The 20,514-nt window shown below is 42.0% G+C and overlaps 1 protein-coding gene across 1 annotated transcript in view; it reads right to left on the bottom strand.

Moving 5' to 3' along the window:
* dlgap2a (discs, large (Drosophila) homolog-associated protein 2a) overlaps positions 1-20,514 on the bottom strand; it is a 159,584-nt gene that overhangs the window by 40,593 nt on the left and 98,477 nt on the right. Inside the window, exon 5 of the mRNA XM_040138024.1 lies at positions 8,001-9,148. Coding sequence (XP_039993958.1) covers positions 8,001-9,148 — 1,148 coding nt within the window. The remainder of the gene's footprint in view (positions 1-8,000; positions 9,149-20,514) is intronic.

Below are 20,514 nucleotides of genomic sequence, written 5' to 3'. Positions count from 1 at the left end.
TTCTTTGATCTTGGACTCTGTAAGAGGCCACAGGGAGTGTGGTGTGTGTGTGTTTGTGTGTTAGTGCTGGGTGGTGGGCCTAGGGAGGCCTCAGCCAATGCTCCTGCAGTGAAGCAGTGCTTTTCAATGATCAACTCAGCAGCTCTATCTATACACTGCGCCTCTCCCACTAAAAAACATAGGTCACTGCCATTAAGTAAAGAAATAGAGTGGGATAGACAGGGAGAGAAAGAGGCAGGATGGGAGGGATCTGAGAGGAAAGATGGAGAAATGGGTGGGAGTGAGGAAGGAAGGGAGAAAGTTAAAGAACTCAGGTTCAGTCAATGGTGATCCCACCCACTACCCTCCAGCCCCTCATTTCCTCCTACAAGACTGCATTGATATGCTGTGTGTTGTAACATGTGCTGTTTTTTTCTTCTATCACTCTCTCCTCTTCCCGCCTGACAGGGGAGAATGAATACACGGATTCCTTACCAGCTCCCCTACCTGTATGAACACCTACCACACTGACTCTGCATCTGTCTTCCTTTCTCTTTCACATATATACGCCCACACATGCAACATTCTGAAATCTCAATGGTAATCTTGTCTTCATGTTGTTTATATATTGACACATTATACTATCAGATGTTAGCATGTAATTGTAAACAGAGACGCTCAATGATAATAGGACAAGCAAACAGTCATGCCAAGGAGGTGTGTGAAAAATCTGAGTATGCCAATTTCATAATGTTGTGCTTTTGATTCAAGTGTAACTCTAAGCAAAAAAACAATGCTATACCTGAGGCTAACCCTAAATCCAAGTCTACACCTAAACTTGTTCAGATCAGCAAAATATCTGGTTTCAATGACTAATCTCAAGTACGAGAACGTACGGCCATGATAGCTGCTCCGTTATGCTATACTTAGGGACAGCGAATTGAAATTTGGACCTGATGGCAGTGTTGGAGGGAAAGCCGGGGGATAGCCAAAATTATTATAATTCATCCTGAGGGGGACAGGAATGTATAATATCATGGCAATCCTTTCAATAGTCGTTGAGAAATTTCAGTCTTAACCACAACCTCATGGTGATGCTAGAGGTAAAGTCAGGGTCACTAAATTCATTAGGATTCATCCTCTGGACACCATGAATGTCTGTACAAAATTTAATTTCTAATTATCAGTGGTTGTTGAGATTTTTCAGTCTGGATCGAAGTGGTGTACCAACCAACAGGCAGACATTGCCATCCCTAAATCCCTGCCACCAGCATTGCAAAAATGTTGATTTCCCATTAGTGGCTGGAGTGTTTTTTTGGTAGGGCATTTTTCTTATTCCTGTGGATAACTGGGCAAATGTAGATGTGATATGGTGATATTTTCATCCATCCATCCATCCATCCATCCATAATCTATACTGCTTAACCTTTTGAGGGATGGGGGAGTTGGTCGTCTAACCATTAACGCTCAAATTCACCTACAGGCAATTTAGAGTCGCCAATTGACCTTACTTGCATGTCTTTGGACTGTGGGAGGAAGCCGGAGTAAAGCCTGGTGGTAACATGCAAACACACAGAAAGGCCCCAGCCATCCAACAGGCAGGTTCGAACCCAGAACCTTCTCTCTGTGAGACCACAGAACCACCGAGCCAACCGGGATACTTTCAGTGCAGCCACAATAAATATTACTGTGACAGAACAATGATACTGTGACAAATTCAGTTCCTTCATTTGCTCAATAGTAACGTGAAGACACCAGAAATCTATGCAAACAGTGAGACCTGTTGTGTTTCAAAAGGTTTTTCTTGACCTTAAATTCTTACTGTCTTACACTTACTATCTCAATCACTTCAACCCCCGTCATTTACATAAAGGACTCAAAAAAATGCTGATATGCAAACACACTCTCTATCAAAAGTCAAACTAGGTAACACAGGAAATCACACCAGATTTAGAAGCAGATATCGGCTGGGCTAAACTGGATACAATAAAAGTAAGATTTAACACTTCATCACAACATAACTGCCTAACAGGCCAAGGAAAAACCCTTTCAGAGAAAAAAAAGAAGAAACCTTAGGGAACAGACAATGTATAGCACACAAAAGGAAATGTTTTCACAGAAATCTAAAAAGCGTATAATACATTGTTGGATATATTTTTATGGCAGATAACAGAGAGGGGATGTGGTTCCCTCATGCATTGACAACCCTACTTTTTACCTGCCTTGGTAAACATTCACTGCACCATACTTTCACGAATCCACACATTTCAAACACAGCTGACCTCTGTCCAACCTACTCTACACGTCTCATTGTTAAGTTAACTTATTGGTTTAATAAAGTACTTTTTACATTATAACTATGTGTGTGGCCTCCCCTTTTGTTGTCAGCTTTGAGCCAGATGGTAACACCTGTGCATCTGTTCCAAGTCAAGGTTATTGGCTGGGGACAGGTTAGATTGTAGTCACCCATTAACTCAGCCAGAGAGACACAGACAAAGACAAAGAGACGGGCAGTGAGTGTCAGAAATGCATCCATGTGACTCTAGTGAAATGGCAATAATATGTTCGCCATAGTTCCTCCAGAGAGCGCTAAGTTTAAAGTGAAGCTTGCAATTTACTAGCAAATCTTCATTTTACCCCTACTAATGAAGTTTGAGTAGTGACCAAAACAGAGATTTCGCATATGCGGGTAGCTGAGTCAGGAGGTAGAGTCAGTCATCCACTAACCAGAAGGTTGGTGGTTTGATCCCCGGCTCCTCCAGTCCGCATGTCGACATGTCCTTGGGCAGGATACTGAACCCCAAATTGCCTCCAATGTATCATCGGTGTGTGTGTGTGTGTGTGTGTGTGTGTGTGTGTGTGTCTGTGTTGTGTGTGTGTGTGTGTGAAGCTGTGTGCGTACATACAAAAATGCTGTTTGTATAGAAAAGCGCTGTATGAATGCATGTGAATGGGTGAATGTGGCAGTAGTGTAAAGCGCTTTGAGTGGTTGATAAAACTAGAAAAGTGCTATATAAGTGCAGTCCATTTACCATATGCCTAAGTGCCCACGATGAGGTTTTGACGGGTCTCTGTGTTTGAAAAAGAGTGAAAAGCTCAAGTGTTTGGTAAGATCTCTGTATTCTGTTTGTTCACGTAGCCAATTGAGATGGATCGAACACCAACAGTAGTAAGGACGCCTTCCAGTTCCCTCAGATTGGATGTGTTCTAGCCACAGCTGTCTAGAAGGAGACCCGAGGGCAGACCCACTGGAGAGAACAGATCTCCCAGCAGGCCTGGCAGCACTTGGAGTTCCCCCAAGGAATAGCTGGATGAACATGCTGAGGAAAAGGACGTTCTGGCCAACTTCCAAGTAAAATACTGTATCTAACTACGATATTGTCAAATATTCCTATAGTAATTCATGATATTTCTCTGTCTATGTATTGAATTTATATTTTTTGCTTTCTAAATGACAGGAAAGACATTTGCTTGTCAGTTTCCTGTCGCAGGTGGTAATTTACTGGTCAAAGTTGAACACTGTCATCATAATATTCATAACAAATCAACTCCCACTGTCTGGATAGCTATATTTGTCAAGCTCAGCAGGCAACTTGCTGAAAGTGGAGGGCTGTCAGCTCATCATTATAAGAGCTTGCCCATGTGCTTCGCCCTGTCTCTCTTCCCTCATCTGACATCTACCCTGCATCGTCTTCTTTTGCGCCTTTAAAACCTCTACAACACATTCATCACACATTCATGAAGTTCTTTCATTGTTGATGTTTCTTATCTGCACACCCTAATTATATGTTTACTTAATAAACTATATTTATTTTAAGTAAATCTCTTGTGTGAACTTCCTCCTGGTCACAATCAGTGACAGTATATAAAGATGGATGATGTATCTCCACTTCCTCCCACTGTATAGAAATGAAGCCAAAATATCCTGGATATGCGCTGGTGACGTCATTTGGAGCCAGAGTCTGCGTAGTAGTGATTGGCGGCTCAAACCACAGTATCAAGGTCCCACGCCTGACTCAATTGCGAGCACATACACACACACAGCTGTCAATCATGATGTCACACCCCCTTTTTATAGCTTTTTTATAGCACCCCCTTTTTATAGCATCAAATTAAAACCACTTTATTTGACATAGACTTAGATTTTCTAGTTTGGACCATGTCCAATCCGCTAACATGGAGGGGGCAGGGTTTATGAACTATACTGCAGCCAGCCACCAGGGGGGGATCAAGATGTTTTGGCACTTCTGGGGAGCTGTCATGTGGTCCATCTTTATACAGTCATTGGTCACCATCCCTGAGCCAGTTTGTGACAATCCACATTAGCTGCTACATCCAAAACGTATGGTTGTAATGGGACAATAATTGGCCGACTTCCCATTGCCATCAAACTAGAGGCTGTGGATCTTCATCTGCATTTCCCCTCTCTTTTTTAGAGCTACATTAATCCATTTTTGGCAAGTAAGGGGCAACATATTAAAACAAGCTGTTGAGGGCTAATGTGCTAGCAAACATTTGCCTTTGCATTATTTGTGTGTTATCCCAGTATTCGCTCTACATTTAGCTCTGTTCTTGTCCCCACCATGCTACCAACAAAAAATATCTGGCTCCTTAGCTAGCTAGATTTTTAATTTTCTTCACAAGCTGCTGCAGCTTTGTGTGTCTGCCATCTGCTGCTAGAAAGATACGGAACAGTGGGTTTAGTGGGAAATGGCTGGCTATGGGAGACTGATGAGAGCTCAAATTTAGCTATACAGCAAACTATAAGCAGATATAATACATGGAAGAGAAGATATTAGAATAAAACAAGGCTGATACAATAATGCTGAAGGATGAAGGATCCCTCTATTTAAGACTTCCAAATTCTCCAAATCAGACCCTGAGACACTACAGGGTCAAACTTATGTTCTTGACTTTATTTGCACCCAAAGGCAGGAACTATTGGCCATCCTTATTGATTTAGCTTGGGAAAGCAGTAGCACACACAATAAGGATATAAAAGAATGCACTTAACAACTGACTATTAAATGGTTATAGCCTGACAATCTCCTTGTAGAATCAAAGGAAACGTGAGGTTTGAGATAATAAAACATACAGCAAATACGACAAGGTGATAACCACAAAGCCACTCGGTTGCCTCAGGCAACAGAGACAAGTAACATTATCTACAAACTGCTGTCCAACCCTGGGGATCCTGGGACAAAATCTTACTAAGTATTGGTTCAGGGCCTGATAGTTATCTGGGAACCCCTTAATGAAAAAGTCAGGGAACCCCATGTGTGTGTTGAGGTATGTGTTCCTGTAGCTGTCTGCCACAGTGCCAGTTTTGTTTCTGCTGCTTTGCACTTCCCTTTTGTCTTTTAATCATCACCCTTTCTGCCTCTCAAGCTCCACCTTTGGCAAGCAAACATGGCAATTAATTGGCTTATTAAATCCCTCCGCAATGCCCTATCAGCAAAACTATCAAAGACTCATCCTCCCTTTGTACTATAGTACTGTATGCTGGGAGAGAACAGAGTAGCGTTTCCTGGAGCTGCTGACTTAATCAGGGCTGAGAGCTGTCAGTGAGACAAAATTATTGTGCATTGAAGTTACGGGCTGGGTGCAAGGAAGGAGGAGGAGGCATGGATTACAGCTCTTACGGCAGTCCAGGTGTGTTGACATATTTCATTTTGGAGAGAGTTTGTGAGAGAGAGCAACGGAGAGACGGTCCACACACCTATATGCACATTGAAATTCATCCAGGTGAGCCTGTCGCAAATGGTAGATTAATGTTTTGCCACAGTCACCTCCTTTCATTAATACCAAGCTCGCAGTCAAACTCATGAAGGAATAACAAGGTGTGTGTGTGTGTGTGTGTGTGTGTGTGTGTGTGGTGTGTGTTTGTGTGTGTGTGTGCGTGCGCGTGTGTGTATTTGTTTTGGGGAGGGCTAATTGGGGCTACTTTGTGAAATGACTTAGTCAGAGATGGCTAGTGATGGCTAATACCAGGTCTGATTCCCTAACATTTGTCATTTCATAGAAAGAGCAGCATATATTAATCTACTGTATTCCTATCTTCCCCAGTGTTCAGTTAATCGATCTCTCATACATACATATGTATTAACCCACAAGAAGCACACACACCCGCTGAAAGCACACTTTAACATACAGACACTTAGGCAAGATACATCTTTCTGTTTGTGGTTTCATACTTTGACAGCACAAGTTTTACTTTCCCTCCGTCATCAACCAAGGATGTATACGAGGTGACTAGCACATCATCAAACCATCTAGTGTGTGATAAACCAAATCCTGACTATTGGCTCTATGGCTCAGCCAGACTGCTCTTTGTGATGAGTGACAACAGTAGCCATAGGAAGCAAAAACAGCCATATCTTTTGCTGTTTCCTCCCCTCTGCTTCCTGGAGCATCTCGCTGCATCCATATAGGCACAGACCTCAGTGGTATGCATCTCCAACCTTCTTTTCCACTCTCCTTCGATATATCTTCCAGCTCTCAGAAAGGGCATTGATTCTCCTCCAGGGAGGGAAGATGTGTCACCCTGCAGGGATTGGATTGATAACGCTGGGCTAAATATAGCCCTGCGGCAGGAAGCAGGAGAGGAGGATATTTTTAGAAGTGTTTATAGTGCAATGACTTGGACACTACCTCAGCTGAATGACCAAATGGAAGTAAGGAAGGGGGGTGGGGTGGGGGGCACTAAACACAGCAACTCTCTCATTGAGAGATTACTGCACTTACTGGGATTGTAAGAAATTTGAGAGGATGAGTGCCCTGTCTGTCCGGTTGAAAATGATCATCAGTTATGTTTAAAAACATGTTCGTCAAAATTATTCCTCTAAAATCTTTTTGGATGACATAAGCTTAGATTGAGTGCTTTCTTTGGCTCCATTGGTTGATTTGAGTAATGTATTGGCTTTCCGTTTACAACAGTCTCTAATCCATACAACACACTCTGTGCTTAGAGTACTGAGTCTCCAAGTCACCTTTCCCAATGTGCTGAAGTGCTCACTTTATTTTGGCTGCAGGCAGTACTTATATGATGCTATCAGATACCAAATTGTTGTATACTGAGCAGCATTGTTCTAAAATCTATTTTCCCTGCTTGGATTTGCGATATGGGACTCCTAAGCATGCTTCCTTTTATCATATACCCTTCAGCATGCATATAAAACTCATGAGACACTTTTGTGGAAAGTGCTGACTCACTGAATTGATCCCCGCGGTGCTATGGGGTCTCCTGCAGAGCTGATCATCGGCCTGAGCTAAATGCTAAGCTTTTTCAGAGCCTAAACCTATGCAAAATCGAAGCAAACAACATGGTAAAAATCAGAATTGATCTCTGGTCTTTTATTCTTATACTGCTGACTCCTTGCCTCCGGTGCAGATCATTTATGAAGTTAATTGATTCATCCTGCTGTGCTAGTCATTCTGCTGCCAGCCACATGCTGAGCCACAAGACAGCGACAAATGAAACACTGTATTTAGATCAATCCGAAATCCAGCTGTGGTGAGCCACCTTTCTTCCTTGTCTATTGACCAACGACGCCTATAGAAAAACAACACTTTGTATTGCACAATGTAGGCTTAGGTTTTGGGAATAATGTATTTTTCTGTTTTGCAGTGCCTCCAGTTCTTATGAATTTTACATTATGGTGAATGGACACTCAATAACTAGTGACCGAGAAATAAAATTAATGTTTTTATCATCTTTTCAATTGTTTGTCGCTATCAAAGCATATGGGGCTCCTTTTCAAATCACTATCTTCTCCTTTCACCACATTCTCTAAATACACATCATCTAGCCATCCACAGATGCATGCATTTAAATAAACTAAATTTCTGTATCAGCCTGTAAATTTACCCAGTGAAGTGGCATCAAAAGTAAAGTGTATGCGGTTTCTGTTATCAGCGAAATTAGAAGCTTTATTGTTTGACAGGAAAACTTGCATACCCATGGGTACTACTGCCTGAGAGACCAAACCCAAGTGATACATAGCAAAATAAACCGAACTCACCTGTAGATAGTGACAGGGTCTGAGGTTGGGCTTGAGGTCAGTGGGTGTCATGGGTTTCTCCAGGTTGAGTGAAGACTTCCTGTAGGCCTCCTTGGCTTGGCTGACCGTTAGCGTGGACCAGGAGCTCCTCTTCATGAACTTGCCCTCTGGTGCCATGCTTATGCTCTCGCATGCTGAGCACTTGACGTCATTGTTACTCTTGGAGGTCTTTAGCGACAGGTCTCCTGCCAGGTGGCTGTGCATGGAATCCGGGTAGTAGTGGCTGATGTGGTCCACAGGATGCCGCGACATGATGCTCGGTGTTCTGTACGTACTGTCACTGTCCAGGTTATCGTCCGAGCTCCACCAACCTCCAGAGCGTTGCTTGCCACTACCTTCAGATTTACGGTCTTTGCTCTTGCTGCGTTTGCTGTGTTTGTGGTGGCCTTGGTGGTGGTGATGGTGGTGGTGTGAGCTGTCCCGGTGCGAGTCGCTTTTGGTACCATTCATCTTGGAGGATCCTTCTAGAGAGTGTGACTTTGTGAAAAGCTTCTGTACCGAGTGAACTAAGTGGCGTATTCGCCCAGGGCTTTCATTGCGCTGCTCTGTAGTTGTGGTTGTGGTGGAGGTGCGTTGGTACTGCAATGTGTGGAAGCCATCCCGGTGCACTGGCATCTGCTTTTCGAACTGGTCCAGTAGGTTTGCTGGGATTCGGTTCATTTTGCCGCTGCCACCATGTGAGGATGAACCACCGTCGTCTCGGGAGTCCCTCCCACCAGAAGTGTTTCCACCGCTGTCCCGTGAAGCGCTGCCATAGTGCATGCGGGGGAAAGTGCTACTAGAGATGGAGTGGTCAGTGGCCGACATTGACACCGGCATTACCATGCACTCAGAGTGGATGGAGCTCCGTGGGGAACAGCGGTGGTGACCCTCAAGGGGGCAGCTCTCAGTGGGGCTGAGGAGGTAGGAGGGGGGCCGTGAGTCGCCATGATGGAGGTGGTGGTCAAGGGAATGGTCACATTCAGCCACACCGCAGGTGTGGGTTGAAGTTGGAGAGGTGAGCTGAAGGTGGGCAGGTCGGCCACCGGAGAGACCCTTCATGTTCCTGGGTGGAGGGGAGTAGCTGTCCTCATCGAAGTACTGCGAGGGCGACCATGAATACTGCTGGTCTGAGAGCAAGAAAGAGATGGAATATTAGGTCACATCCAGGGTAAAAAAGCATTTTCCCAAAAATGAATTTCACACATAATGATAAAGAGGGAAAAAGCTAAGTGCCACATCACATGTCCTCAAACAAACTGGTGATTATCCACCATACTCTCACTCTCCACATCCACTGCAACTACAAAGGAAACAAAAAACCTCAAAAAGTGGCACATCTGAAATGTGGAAGTGAAATCAACAGATTGCACAGACAAAATCTCAGTCGTCCTATTTTTTCCCCTCCATTCAGGTCTGTAATGGCATATTGCTGGAGAGACGGAAAAAAAGAGAGAACGAAAGAAAGAGAAGGACAGGCGACAGGTAGGAGCCCGCATTGCCATTTATCCAATGCAAAGTGAAGTAATAGCCTATCACTCTGTGGTGCTGGTGTCATCCATCAAAGCCCTGAGGAGAGCGCTGTGAGCCTTATGGCCGGATAGGCATCCTTGGGAGGCGATCACCAAATGCACCGTCCCTCCTTTTCTCTTTGTTGGCCATGTAATCTTAGATTAAAACCCAATTCTGTGTGATCGGTCACCAAGGGCAGACGTCCTAGCACAATGTTTTTAACTTAATCAGAGGAAAGCTTTACTATATCTTTATGTCTCTGCATCGTCTGCTTCCACTGTAATACAATGCCCTTTCTTTGAACTGCGTCAGGATGATGGGGGTTAAAATCCCGTTGGTTACATGAGGGCTTTGTTATTAATGACACCATGAATACTACACTTGATCTACTGCCTTAACGTGGCTTTATCTTGGAAACAATAAAATTGTCCAAAAGATCCCAATGTAAGATAGATCCCAGTTTGAAGATCTTCAGTACAGTTTTTTTAATTTATGAGGTTTGCACTAGCTGATGACTACTGATTAAATTATGCTAAATTAAAATGTAAAATCTTATTAAATATAAGCATGAATTTAATGTATTTCAAAACAAAATACCTTTCTTTATTATGTTTTCCTCATTATTAGGTAATCAATGAAGAGCTAAATATTAGAACGGTAGAAATGCTTCTCCAGGTCATATTTCAAAATTATCTGCACACAGTCTTGTCAAATGGGAAACAAACAAACAAAGAATAACCATATCCAAGCTCGCTTGTCTGCCAATGATATGCCTCATAAACCTCCTGCACTTTCACTCCCACTGTAACCTCATAGAACAACAGAGAGTTTTTATGAGCTACCACAGTAAGAGAGAGAAGGAGAGGAATATTAGGCCAAAATGTAGCACTTTTAAATTTCAGTTGTTCGATATTAACAAATCAATCAATCTTAAAATATTATCATATAAGGTAATTCTGATATTGGGAAATAAATACCAAAAACAAATTTGACACCCCAGCTGTTATGGAGTAAGAACACCCTGACATAACTTATTCAGCTCCAATGAACAAAATTAGAAGTATTGATGAGTGAAATGCCAGCAGACTACCACAACCTTGTGGCTGTACTAGTGATTCATACTGCTAGGTTGGACTACTGACTAAATGTTACTGTGCGTCTCATGCTGGTGGTGGTCTTACTGCTGCTGTTTCTCCAACAACTTAAACTTAACAACTTCAAAACTTGGTTCCTACATTACCCGCACTGCAATTAACCGCAAAAAGTTTAGTCGGAGATTCAGGTTTGTAATGCTAGTAGCAGCTAATGTAGCCTCGAGGTGCTAGCCCCAAGCAGAGATGAGCAGCGGGCTACAGAGGTCTGATAAGCTCACCTCTTCCTAACTCCACTCCCCCAGATTTTTTAATTTTCAAACTTGAAGTCTTCAGCCCCAACCAGTGCTGACTAAAGTAACAACCCTTGAGGAAATTTATCAGACCACACACAGCCAAAGAAGCCTTTATACAACGTTTTTCACACATGCAGTAGTACTCCACAAGATCTGTAAACAGACTTTGATGCGTAAAATTGGTGGAGTTCTCCTTTAAGAGTTTGCTGTGAAAAACTGAAATGAAGAAAATGATGTCAATAATTTTTTATTCACCTGACGAGTCAATTGGTTGCATCTCCATTAAAATCCTACTGAAAAAGCGGCACCAGGACAGTGTGTGTGATCTGTAAAAGTCACCTGGGCCCTGTAAGACGTTTATCACCGGGTGTATTGAGGATTTTCCTGTTTTGTAAAGAGCTCTGAGAAGGTCTCATATACAGTATACATGCACACAAAAAAACCATCCAACATCACGAGAATGACTTACTATGCTGTTAGTGAATTCTGACTAAGGATGGATGCTTCCTTTTCATCTTTCAAACTGGATAAAAATGTATTCCCTTCAAACTTATTTTTAATGAGGCCTAAGATCTCAACCCCTGAGGTGCAGCTGTGCTCTTCTGTTGCTGTCGTCCTCCATCTGTCGAGATGAAAACAAATTCTCGTTGTTTACCAGTCTTACATGAGGATGACTACTTGGCAGCCTGATGTAAAATTAATCCAAGCTACTCTAAGCATGCATCAGGGGAAGAAGATAACAAATTTTCCCTCAGGAGGAAGTGTTTTTGTAAGGCTGCACATAACTAAGCTGAAAATGCCTATCAAAAATATTACTACAGAGTAAAATTCAACAGGCTAAATCAGGTGAACTTGCTTGGCCTGAGTCGGCCCAGTTCACTGCTTGGTAGTAATTGCATCAAAAGGATGATGGTGCCTTATTGAGTGATGAGTGATGCTACATTTCTGTCTGAAGTCATGTCACTGCCTTACTCCAAGGCCTTTCTCTGACGGCTGACTATTGCTTGAGGTATCTCAGGGAGCTGCACTGAATAAATTATCTACCGGCAGAGTTATGGCATTTCATGGGATTATATGACAGATGACAGACTCATCCGCCCTCCATCTCTCTTTCTCCTTTTTCATCTCTTCCTCTGCTGATACAGAATTGTACTTTAGCTAAGGGAAAGAAAAAAGTAGATGCACAATTCAAAAAGTAAGCCCTACAAAAAATTTTGAAGGTTATTTACTATTTACATATTTAGAGATTGAGGGGGAAAGCAGCTCTCTCTGTGAGTGTGCATCCTTCTGGCAAGTGCTCTGCAAACAGGGACACAAGTATCTGTGACATCTGTGGACAGGGAGAGGGCTTGTTGTTTTTACACTGATACAAGCACCTGCCATCACATTACCGGCTTCCTGGCAATGGTGCCAACTACTTAGATGGGCTGCTAGGATGGATGGTGAATTTTGAAATGGGATGGCAATTAAATTTTAGCACAGCACACAGTAGGGAAGAAAACAAGAAAACATTGTCTTTAAATGTCGACGTAAAGATGAAGAAGAAAAATCGGATATGTTTAATAAAAAGGAAAAGGCAGGGATCCTTGATGTTGTCTTCTTTACACTAAAGGTAAAAACAATCAACCAGACACATAGGCTTTTTCACTACAATGACAACAAGCCCGGCCTTGATAAGCAGACATTTCCCCAATAAAAATAAACCAATTACATTTGACTTAATGTTCTGCACATTCTGCAATCCTCCAATATTGTCTGACTGACTGAACCAATACTCAGCTCTATAATGTTGTCAAAGCTCTCTGGGCTCGACTGTGATAACCACACCTTATATCTGACACAAGGTGTGCAGGGAAAGGAAACAGAGTCAGAGGAAGAGGCTCGTTTATTAAGGGCTTCTGTTTTGTGCTACCGCTCCGCCTGCGTGCAGAGTGTGAGTAAAGGTCGTCTTGCTCCTCTTAACACATTAGCATTTAAATAGCATTATATCTGCACTGAGTATCACTGACAGCTCCCACTCTTCCATTGGCTCAGACCCTAACTGGAGTTGAAAACAAAGTTAAAAGATAATAAAGCGCTGGACTAGACTGAGAGATCAAGGCATGCGACCTTCAGACTTGGCAGTGGTTAGCAAGGTGGCTAGCTGCAGTATTATTTAAGAGAGGATTAGGATAAAGGCAACTGTAAGGGAGAGACCCAGTGTCGAGGCCCCACATGAGAGACTTCTGATTACAGCCTCTAATGTTTAGCATCACAGAAAGAATCTGTCGTTTCTGAGTTGTCTGGCATCAAATGCCCTAATCCAGTACTTTAATTTGGCTGCTTACTGGCCACATTCAAGTAAATTATTTATGAATGAGAGCAACCAATGACTGAACTCTTGTTGTAAACTGGCAAACAATCTTAAGACTCCAAAAACATATTATAGGTTTAATCCTACAACTCTCAACAAATATTATAATTACATACACTGCAATGAAATCATGTCAGTGGTTTCTTTGTGGTGGGTTACAAAGAATTTTGAAGGTGTATATTGTAAATTATATTGTATTGTATTGTAACAAATGTCAAAGGCAGCCAAAAAACTTACAGACCATTTTAGTAGCAGTAACAAAAAAAAGGTTAAAATATGTTTTCCAATAAATAAAAGCCTTGTCTAGCTATTCCATCAGCATCCCTTCCAAATGGCCAGAGTAAAGTCACACCCCTTATTTTCTGAGCAAAACAAATCGATCGAATAGCTTTCTTATCCATCTCCCAAAAGGTTAAATGCAGTCTCCCTAGAATTGTGGCCTTTCTTTAGAAAATCAAACAAAGGGGAATTGTGTCCTCAACCCTCGGGGCAAATCAGCAATGGTCTGAGCTATTAGATTTGAAAAGAAGCCAATGGACAGAGAGGAAAAGTAGCAAGTCTGTCACCTTTGCAAGCCTCATGATATCCACCATAGCGGCTCCAATCAAAATAAGGCCTTGGCTTACAGCTTTGGCAGATATCCTGCTCACTTGTCCATCCAAGTGACAGCACAGGACGCTTAATGCATACATTTCAAATGTCGACTGTGAGCTGAAACTGAACCTGCAGCATTTTAATTGCTATTGCCATACTCAACTGACTGAGCTGTTTCAAACTGCCACAGCAATTGGGAGCCAATTACTTTCTCACTGATATTTTTCCTCATAGACCATCTGTCTCTGGCCGCACGTGACACCTACAATGCCAGAAAAAAGAAAAAAAAGAACAGTTCATGTTCGATGCTGTGACTGACACCTAATGCTGAGACATGAGATGAAAAACAAAGAGTCTATTACATTACCGTGTGCTGAGTCAGCACTGCATGTGTCACTTATGGACAGGTATGCTCACACGCTTATGGGGGAGGACCTGCTCTCACAACTGGCCTTAAATCAAATCATGGGAATTCATACTGGGATGATTTTGAGAGGAGTCAGTGTCACATGAATTTATACCATAACAATGATTTACATTATTAAAAATGACCAGCAATCAAAAAATACCTATGAGCACCTAGGATTTTTAGCCTGTGTGCGTGAGTGTCTGGGTGCACCTGTGTTTTACCACAGTGAAGACTACCATCTGTATTAAGACAAAGATGCCTTCTCCATACTTCGTTAACGCTACCATGCAACTGGTGTTTCTACAGTATTTTACCTGGATCGACTTCTCAGCTGCATCGGTTTCTTTCCTTTACTTTTCATGCTAGACTGGACACTTACTACTAATTACCATAAAGAAGGTCATACACACACATTTAACCACTCTAGTGTATTAAGACTGGTAAGAGGAGATACTAAAAACATAGGTGCAAAGGATTCTGTATGGTTGGCATTGTGTTTTTCCACCTCAAAGATAGTGTACTTTTAAGAGGAATTGTCCAACTAAAAATATCAATAAATATAGAAACATATGCTGTGCCCCAAACTGAAAAAGTGACTAAATTAAATTTACTCAAACCAGAATTTGCATTCTAAACAGGGCTGATTTTTGTGCTGTTGGTAGACACTATTCTCCTGCTGAAACAGTATGCAATGACAACTGGTATATAATATGGTGCTGTATAGAATGACTATGGCTTGGGGACACAGCTTATAATCAAAGATCAAAAAAGACATTATAAATATTATTTTATGAAAAATAATCCACATTTTATTAAAAAAAACATGTATGGTGAAAGATCCTGGTTTTTCCAAGGAGAGAGGCACATATTCACCTGAAGTAACACTTCTAAAATCGTGAGAAGCATTCAATCCTAACCTGCACTGATACACATGCTTGTAGATCTTTGGCTCATTACACTGTAGCCCCCTACGTCCTGTTGCACAGAGCTGCTACTGGTCTCAGTTAGAAACCTGAGAGTGCTGTCTGGATGTGAGAGATGGCAAAGGCAGAGAACTCCCCTTCACCTTCCCCAGCGATCAAACCTGACACCCCGGCTATCTCTCTCCCAGGCGGGTGTCAAGCTTTGCCTGTGAGCACGGAGGGATAGATTAGAGCTAGGAGAAGCTAGCAGAGGTAAGTGGGTATTGTCAGCTGGGCTCATGTAAACAACAAGACAGTTTGTGTGTGGCTGTATGTTTTGGTAGAGTCATGGGCGATAACAGGTACAGGAGACTGTAAAATGATACCGATACAAAGGAAACAGGAGCTGTAACAGCGGATATGCATATTCCTGTAACCCCCTAAAGAGCTCTGAGTCTATCAGCCTCGGCACTAATCTCTTCAAAAATGATTAGGCTATTGGCAGGCTGTCCCAACAAACGTATAATGGCAATTTCTCTTCTCTAACACCCAATTTCACCGACAGAGTGGCGGCTGAAGGCAGCCATAGTATTTAGCCGCAGAGAGATTATGCTGGCCAGATAAGGAGAAGCCGCTGAATGTCTGAATACTTATCGTGAACCTGCTAATGATGAAGTGTTTTATCTGTGCTTTGCTCAGCGCTCCTCCTCAGCTCTCCTCTCTCTCTGCCAGTCAAAGTGAGGACGGAACGATTGGTGACAGAAAGACATTTAACAAAGTGTCAGGATCAGCATTCCTTGTTCCTTCCTGAATGACAACACTTAAGGCTTTTGTGCTTCCCAACTTTCTGGCTCCTGTTTTGTATCTTGGAAGTGAACACAAAAGGCTAACTTTGAAATGCTTACATCGAAAATGAAAATGCCAAGCCCACCTCATATTCTGCTGTGGTAATTTCATCCCACACAACGTCACAGCAGCAGCAACAGTGACAAATTGTTTTGCTATCTTTGTATCATTTTCTTATTCAAACAAATAATCTCCTCAATCTTAATAATTTCAAAGCCACCTGTTTATTTAAAACAGCCACAGAAATGGACTTGGAGCACAACAATGCCCCTGCGCAAACTCTTGCCAAGTGTGGTAGATTGCATGTGCTTGCATTTACATGGTGGAATCATAAATCCAGCGCAGCTATCCAGCTATGAATAAATCATGCTGAATGTGAAATTCTGCCACAGGAAAAGCCCTGTTAGTGTGTGTGTGTGTGTGTGTGTGTGTGTGTGTGTGTGTGTGTGTGTGTGTGTGTGTGTGTGTGTGTGTGTGTGTGTGTGTGTGAGAGAGAAAGAGAGTAAGTCACATCTTATGTAACAGCCAGGTCTGCATTGCCGGGCAACTTGCTAGAGGAAGCCTCAGAACTGTTCTTGGTTGCCATAGCAACTTACTCTGAAGTTCACATCCTTTGCTGTCTTTGCAGCCACCGAGGAGTTGCGGAGAAAATGAGACATAGTTTGATATTGTCATACTGTTATTATTTACTGGGATGACGTAACAAAAATAGACACACATGTCAAGGGCAGATGAGAATGTCCAGACCAACCCTCAGTCCCCAGAGACAATCCCATCACGGAACTTATTTTAAAAACACTACAGGTCCCCCAGGCCCTGCAGGCATTCACAGTCCTCAGCCTGAAGACGACAATTGAAATCCTTTCCCCGCTAATGTAATTTTCCTCTCTACAGACCACGGCAGCCCAGAGCGCGGAGGGTGGGGGCCGACCATAATGACTTTTTGTAGATGGAAGTGATACCAGCAGTCCAGTTCAGATCCTTGTCTCTCATTCGCCTCTTTCTCCAAAGTCAGCCGGAACATTAGAGCCGCAAAGTCAATCTGTGTGGTAAGTGATTAGCTGTGATGTTAATCTGGACAAAATCAGATCAGAAAAATTAAGTACTGACAACATCTGAGGGAGGAAAGTAGTGCTACTGATGGCATGAAAAGTCTTAATTACCATAAGGATTACATGAACTGTATGTGAGCGGAAGAGTTCAAAACCCTGAACCACACTGCTACACTAAACCTTCATAGTCTATAAAAAGACTCATTTGTGTGTGTACACAATCTCGAACACGAGAGCATCCACATGTTGATTTGGATGGAGGAAGGTTGCGTGTCGCTCAGGGAAGTGAAGATGAACCTGGTCACACTTAACGGATCATACAAAAGCTTTTTACCAGCCACTGATGGAGCAGCCAAACAGGAAATATAGCCACTACATAGAGCTACTATATACTAATAACCTTGTTGAGTGATGTGCTGCTGACAGCTGCCCCTATTATCATTAACGTGACTGTACAGTTTGTATTGTTATTACAAAATAATAGCATTTACCTCAGTCCTATTGATGATGCTTTATCTTAAGTTAATAACTTAACGTCAGATATTTTTAGGGCTGCAACTAAAGCTGGATTTAGTTACGGTGGAGCTGACGTGCTCTAAAATTGTATCCACGCTTCGGGGCTACAGCGTCGACGGAGATACCCTGCAAGAACTGAGACTGGCTACTTGTGTTTTCCCCAGCATGTTTTTGAGTTTGTGAAGGGTGAAGACAACATTAAAGAAGTTAAAGAAAGACTCAGTGGTCTTCTCATTTTCACTAACATACATTTAACACTACACTGCAAACCTTCCGTTCACTGCAGTCGACGTTCTGCATGAATGAATGAATGAACGTAAACACAGCGGCTGCAAGGCGGTAGTCTGTTAAGTAATGCGACACAGTGAATAATGTTGTAAGATTGCAAGCTGATGCCCAAAATTTACCCACAGTAACAAGAAGAATGCATAGTCAGTAACAGACCACGGGTGGTCGAAAAATGATCGTATTGGTATGACAAAGATTCAAGGTCACAGAAGACTGAGCTGTCTTAAATATTGCATTTTGGCAATTTGGTGGCTAACCTACATTTTTCTCCAACAAACATTTTCTAGATGCCTTAATTTCCCCGTTTATAACTCATATATGACAGCTATGTGCCGGCATCAATTACAGTGGATAAGAACATTGTGACAGATGATAGTAAAAACGACTAGCTGCATGATTGTTCTCCCACCTACAACACATGTTGCTGTCTTACACATTGGAGTTAAAAAGAGTAATTTACTTCAGGTATGTGCACTCATGCCGCCTTGATCGTCAACACTCTGTGCCAAACCACTCTTAAGGGGGCAGGCTGGCTTTCATTTGCTTTCCAAGGTACTCACTCAAACCACATGATTCTAGCAATAATTTGATGGAGTGAGTGGTCTGATTTAGTTTCCCCCTCAGACCCAACACAAGTAGCAGTAATGGGATAAAAGGAGGTATGGAAAACACGGATATAGGCTTTGAGAAAAAAACACAATGGATCGGATTTACCTGTTGTTTAATGCTTAAGCAATCACCTGATGTTTGATGCTCAAGTGTGTAACAGAAAGAAAATCACAGGAACAGAGAAAACATATCAACAGCAAGAGATTGATTGGTGACGGGCCAAACATGTTTTCCATGTTCAGTTATTATTCCTACTTCACACTCCTCTTATTCTTATTCCCAGCGGTCTTGCTGCAGCCTCTGTCACTGGATCTCCTCGAAAAGCGATTTTTGGAGTGGAAGCCAGGCTAGCATTCAGTTACAACAGAGCCAAGTTTTATCAGGAACACTCACTTGGTCAAATAAACGGTGATGACAATACAGTTTGATTTGGAGGTACAGTGTAACTCTTGGGAATACTCTATGCTGCTGCAATACGAGATAGCAACTGGGAAAACACAGCATTACAATAAATAACACACTGGCAGGAAGGCAAATAATCCTTCAGTGAAAATACTCTTGCATAGCTTTCTGGTAAGAAACAATAGAGATACCTTTGAGTATATCATTCACTCTCACTGCTTGGCACTGCTTTTCATTGAAAATGAAAATTTATGAGCTGCAGATAAGACGTTTGCCAATATCTAGACTTACATCATGGCTGGGAAGCTAGACAACTCGAGTATCTGCTGAAGTTCAACATTGATCAAAAAGCAATCTCTGACATAACTGTTTCTAAAACAAACCCTTTAAGTGGGACCGTTACCACAACAGACATCCATCCCTCCATCCACCCACCCCATCAAGAATCTACAGCGATTTTTTCTTGTTAATTTCTTCCAAGCTTTGAGCTGGAGGTTGCTTAGAAACACAGCTCAAGCATTTCACAGCCAGGACCAGAGTGTTAGTCTTTGCCTGGGGACACATACAGTGTATGGGGAGATGCGACAATCATAGCAGCCACTAGCTGTCTGCCAATTCAGGGGCCTGATCCTCCAAAGTCTGTTCTTCTAGAACGGATATGTTGTAACAGGCCAACAGTGCTCGTACCATTTGAAAGGCTGTTACAAATTCAGCAGAGAATTTCGACATTCCTTTGCTCAAATTTGGAGAACACATCCTGTATATTCCTTGTAGCCGTCAATATCCCATAATCCAATCTATCACTGGTACATATGTCACACCGACAAGACCAATGAAAAAACCGCTACGTATAAATAAAAGAAAGACATAAACTGAAAAGGTTTGTTCTTGTGTGTAGCCTGGATATGCTGTTAATCACAAAATAATGTTAAGCAGAAACTATTTTGATAATTTGTTAAAAATAATTTTGTCAAAAAAAAAACAAAAAACACAAATACCACAAATTCACTGATTCTAGCTTCACAAATGTCAATACTTGTTAGTCTTCTATGATATTTAACTGATTTGCCTTTGGCTTTTGGGCTACTGGTCAAGCTAAGCAAGCAATCTGAATATGTCAACTATGGCCCTGGGAAATCTATGGGAAATTGTTTACCATTTTCTGAGATTTTATGGACCAAACTATTAATCAATGAATTGACAAAATAATTGACAGATTAATTGATAATGAAAATATTTTTTAGATACAGGCCTAGTCTTATTTAAGGGGAAGGCAGAGGTAGAATACCTAAAGTAAGTACCTAAAACATCTACAACAGATGCAAGCCTCGACCACAACTTCAGATTAAACTCTTCAAAATGATGACAGATTAATAAAAAGATGTAACATCTCTGCTTTATACCGACGTCAAACGGAAGAGGCAGAACCAATTCTGGGTGTTCATGCTCTGTGTCATGAGAAGAGAAGACCAATTAAATATGCCCCTAGTCCCCTCTCTGGCAATTACATCACTGTAGGCTATTAATGACAGTTTGCCTCATTGTTACCATCATTTTCAAATTATGCATTAAAACATTCTCACAACAAAATGTGCTGTAAACATGAATGTCTTAGTATTTATTGGT

The sequence above is a fragment of the Xiphias gladius genome, chromosome 10, assembly GCF_016859285.1.
Source record: "Xiphias gladius isolate SHS-SW01 ecotype Sanya breed wild chromosome 10, ASM1685928v1, whole genome shotgun sequence".
NCBI classification, from domain to species: domain Eukaryota; kingdom Metazoa; phylum Chordata; class Actinopteri; order Istiophoriformes; family Xiphiidae; genus Xiphias; species Xiphias gladius.
The sequence above is the reverse complement of the archived record's forward strand: the minus strand, read 5'-3'. Positions and strand labels throughout refer to the sequence as shown.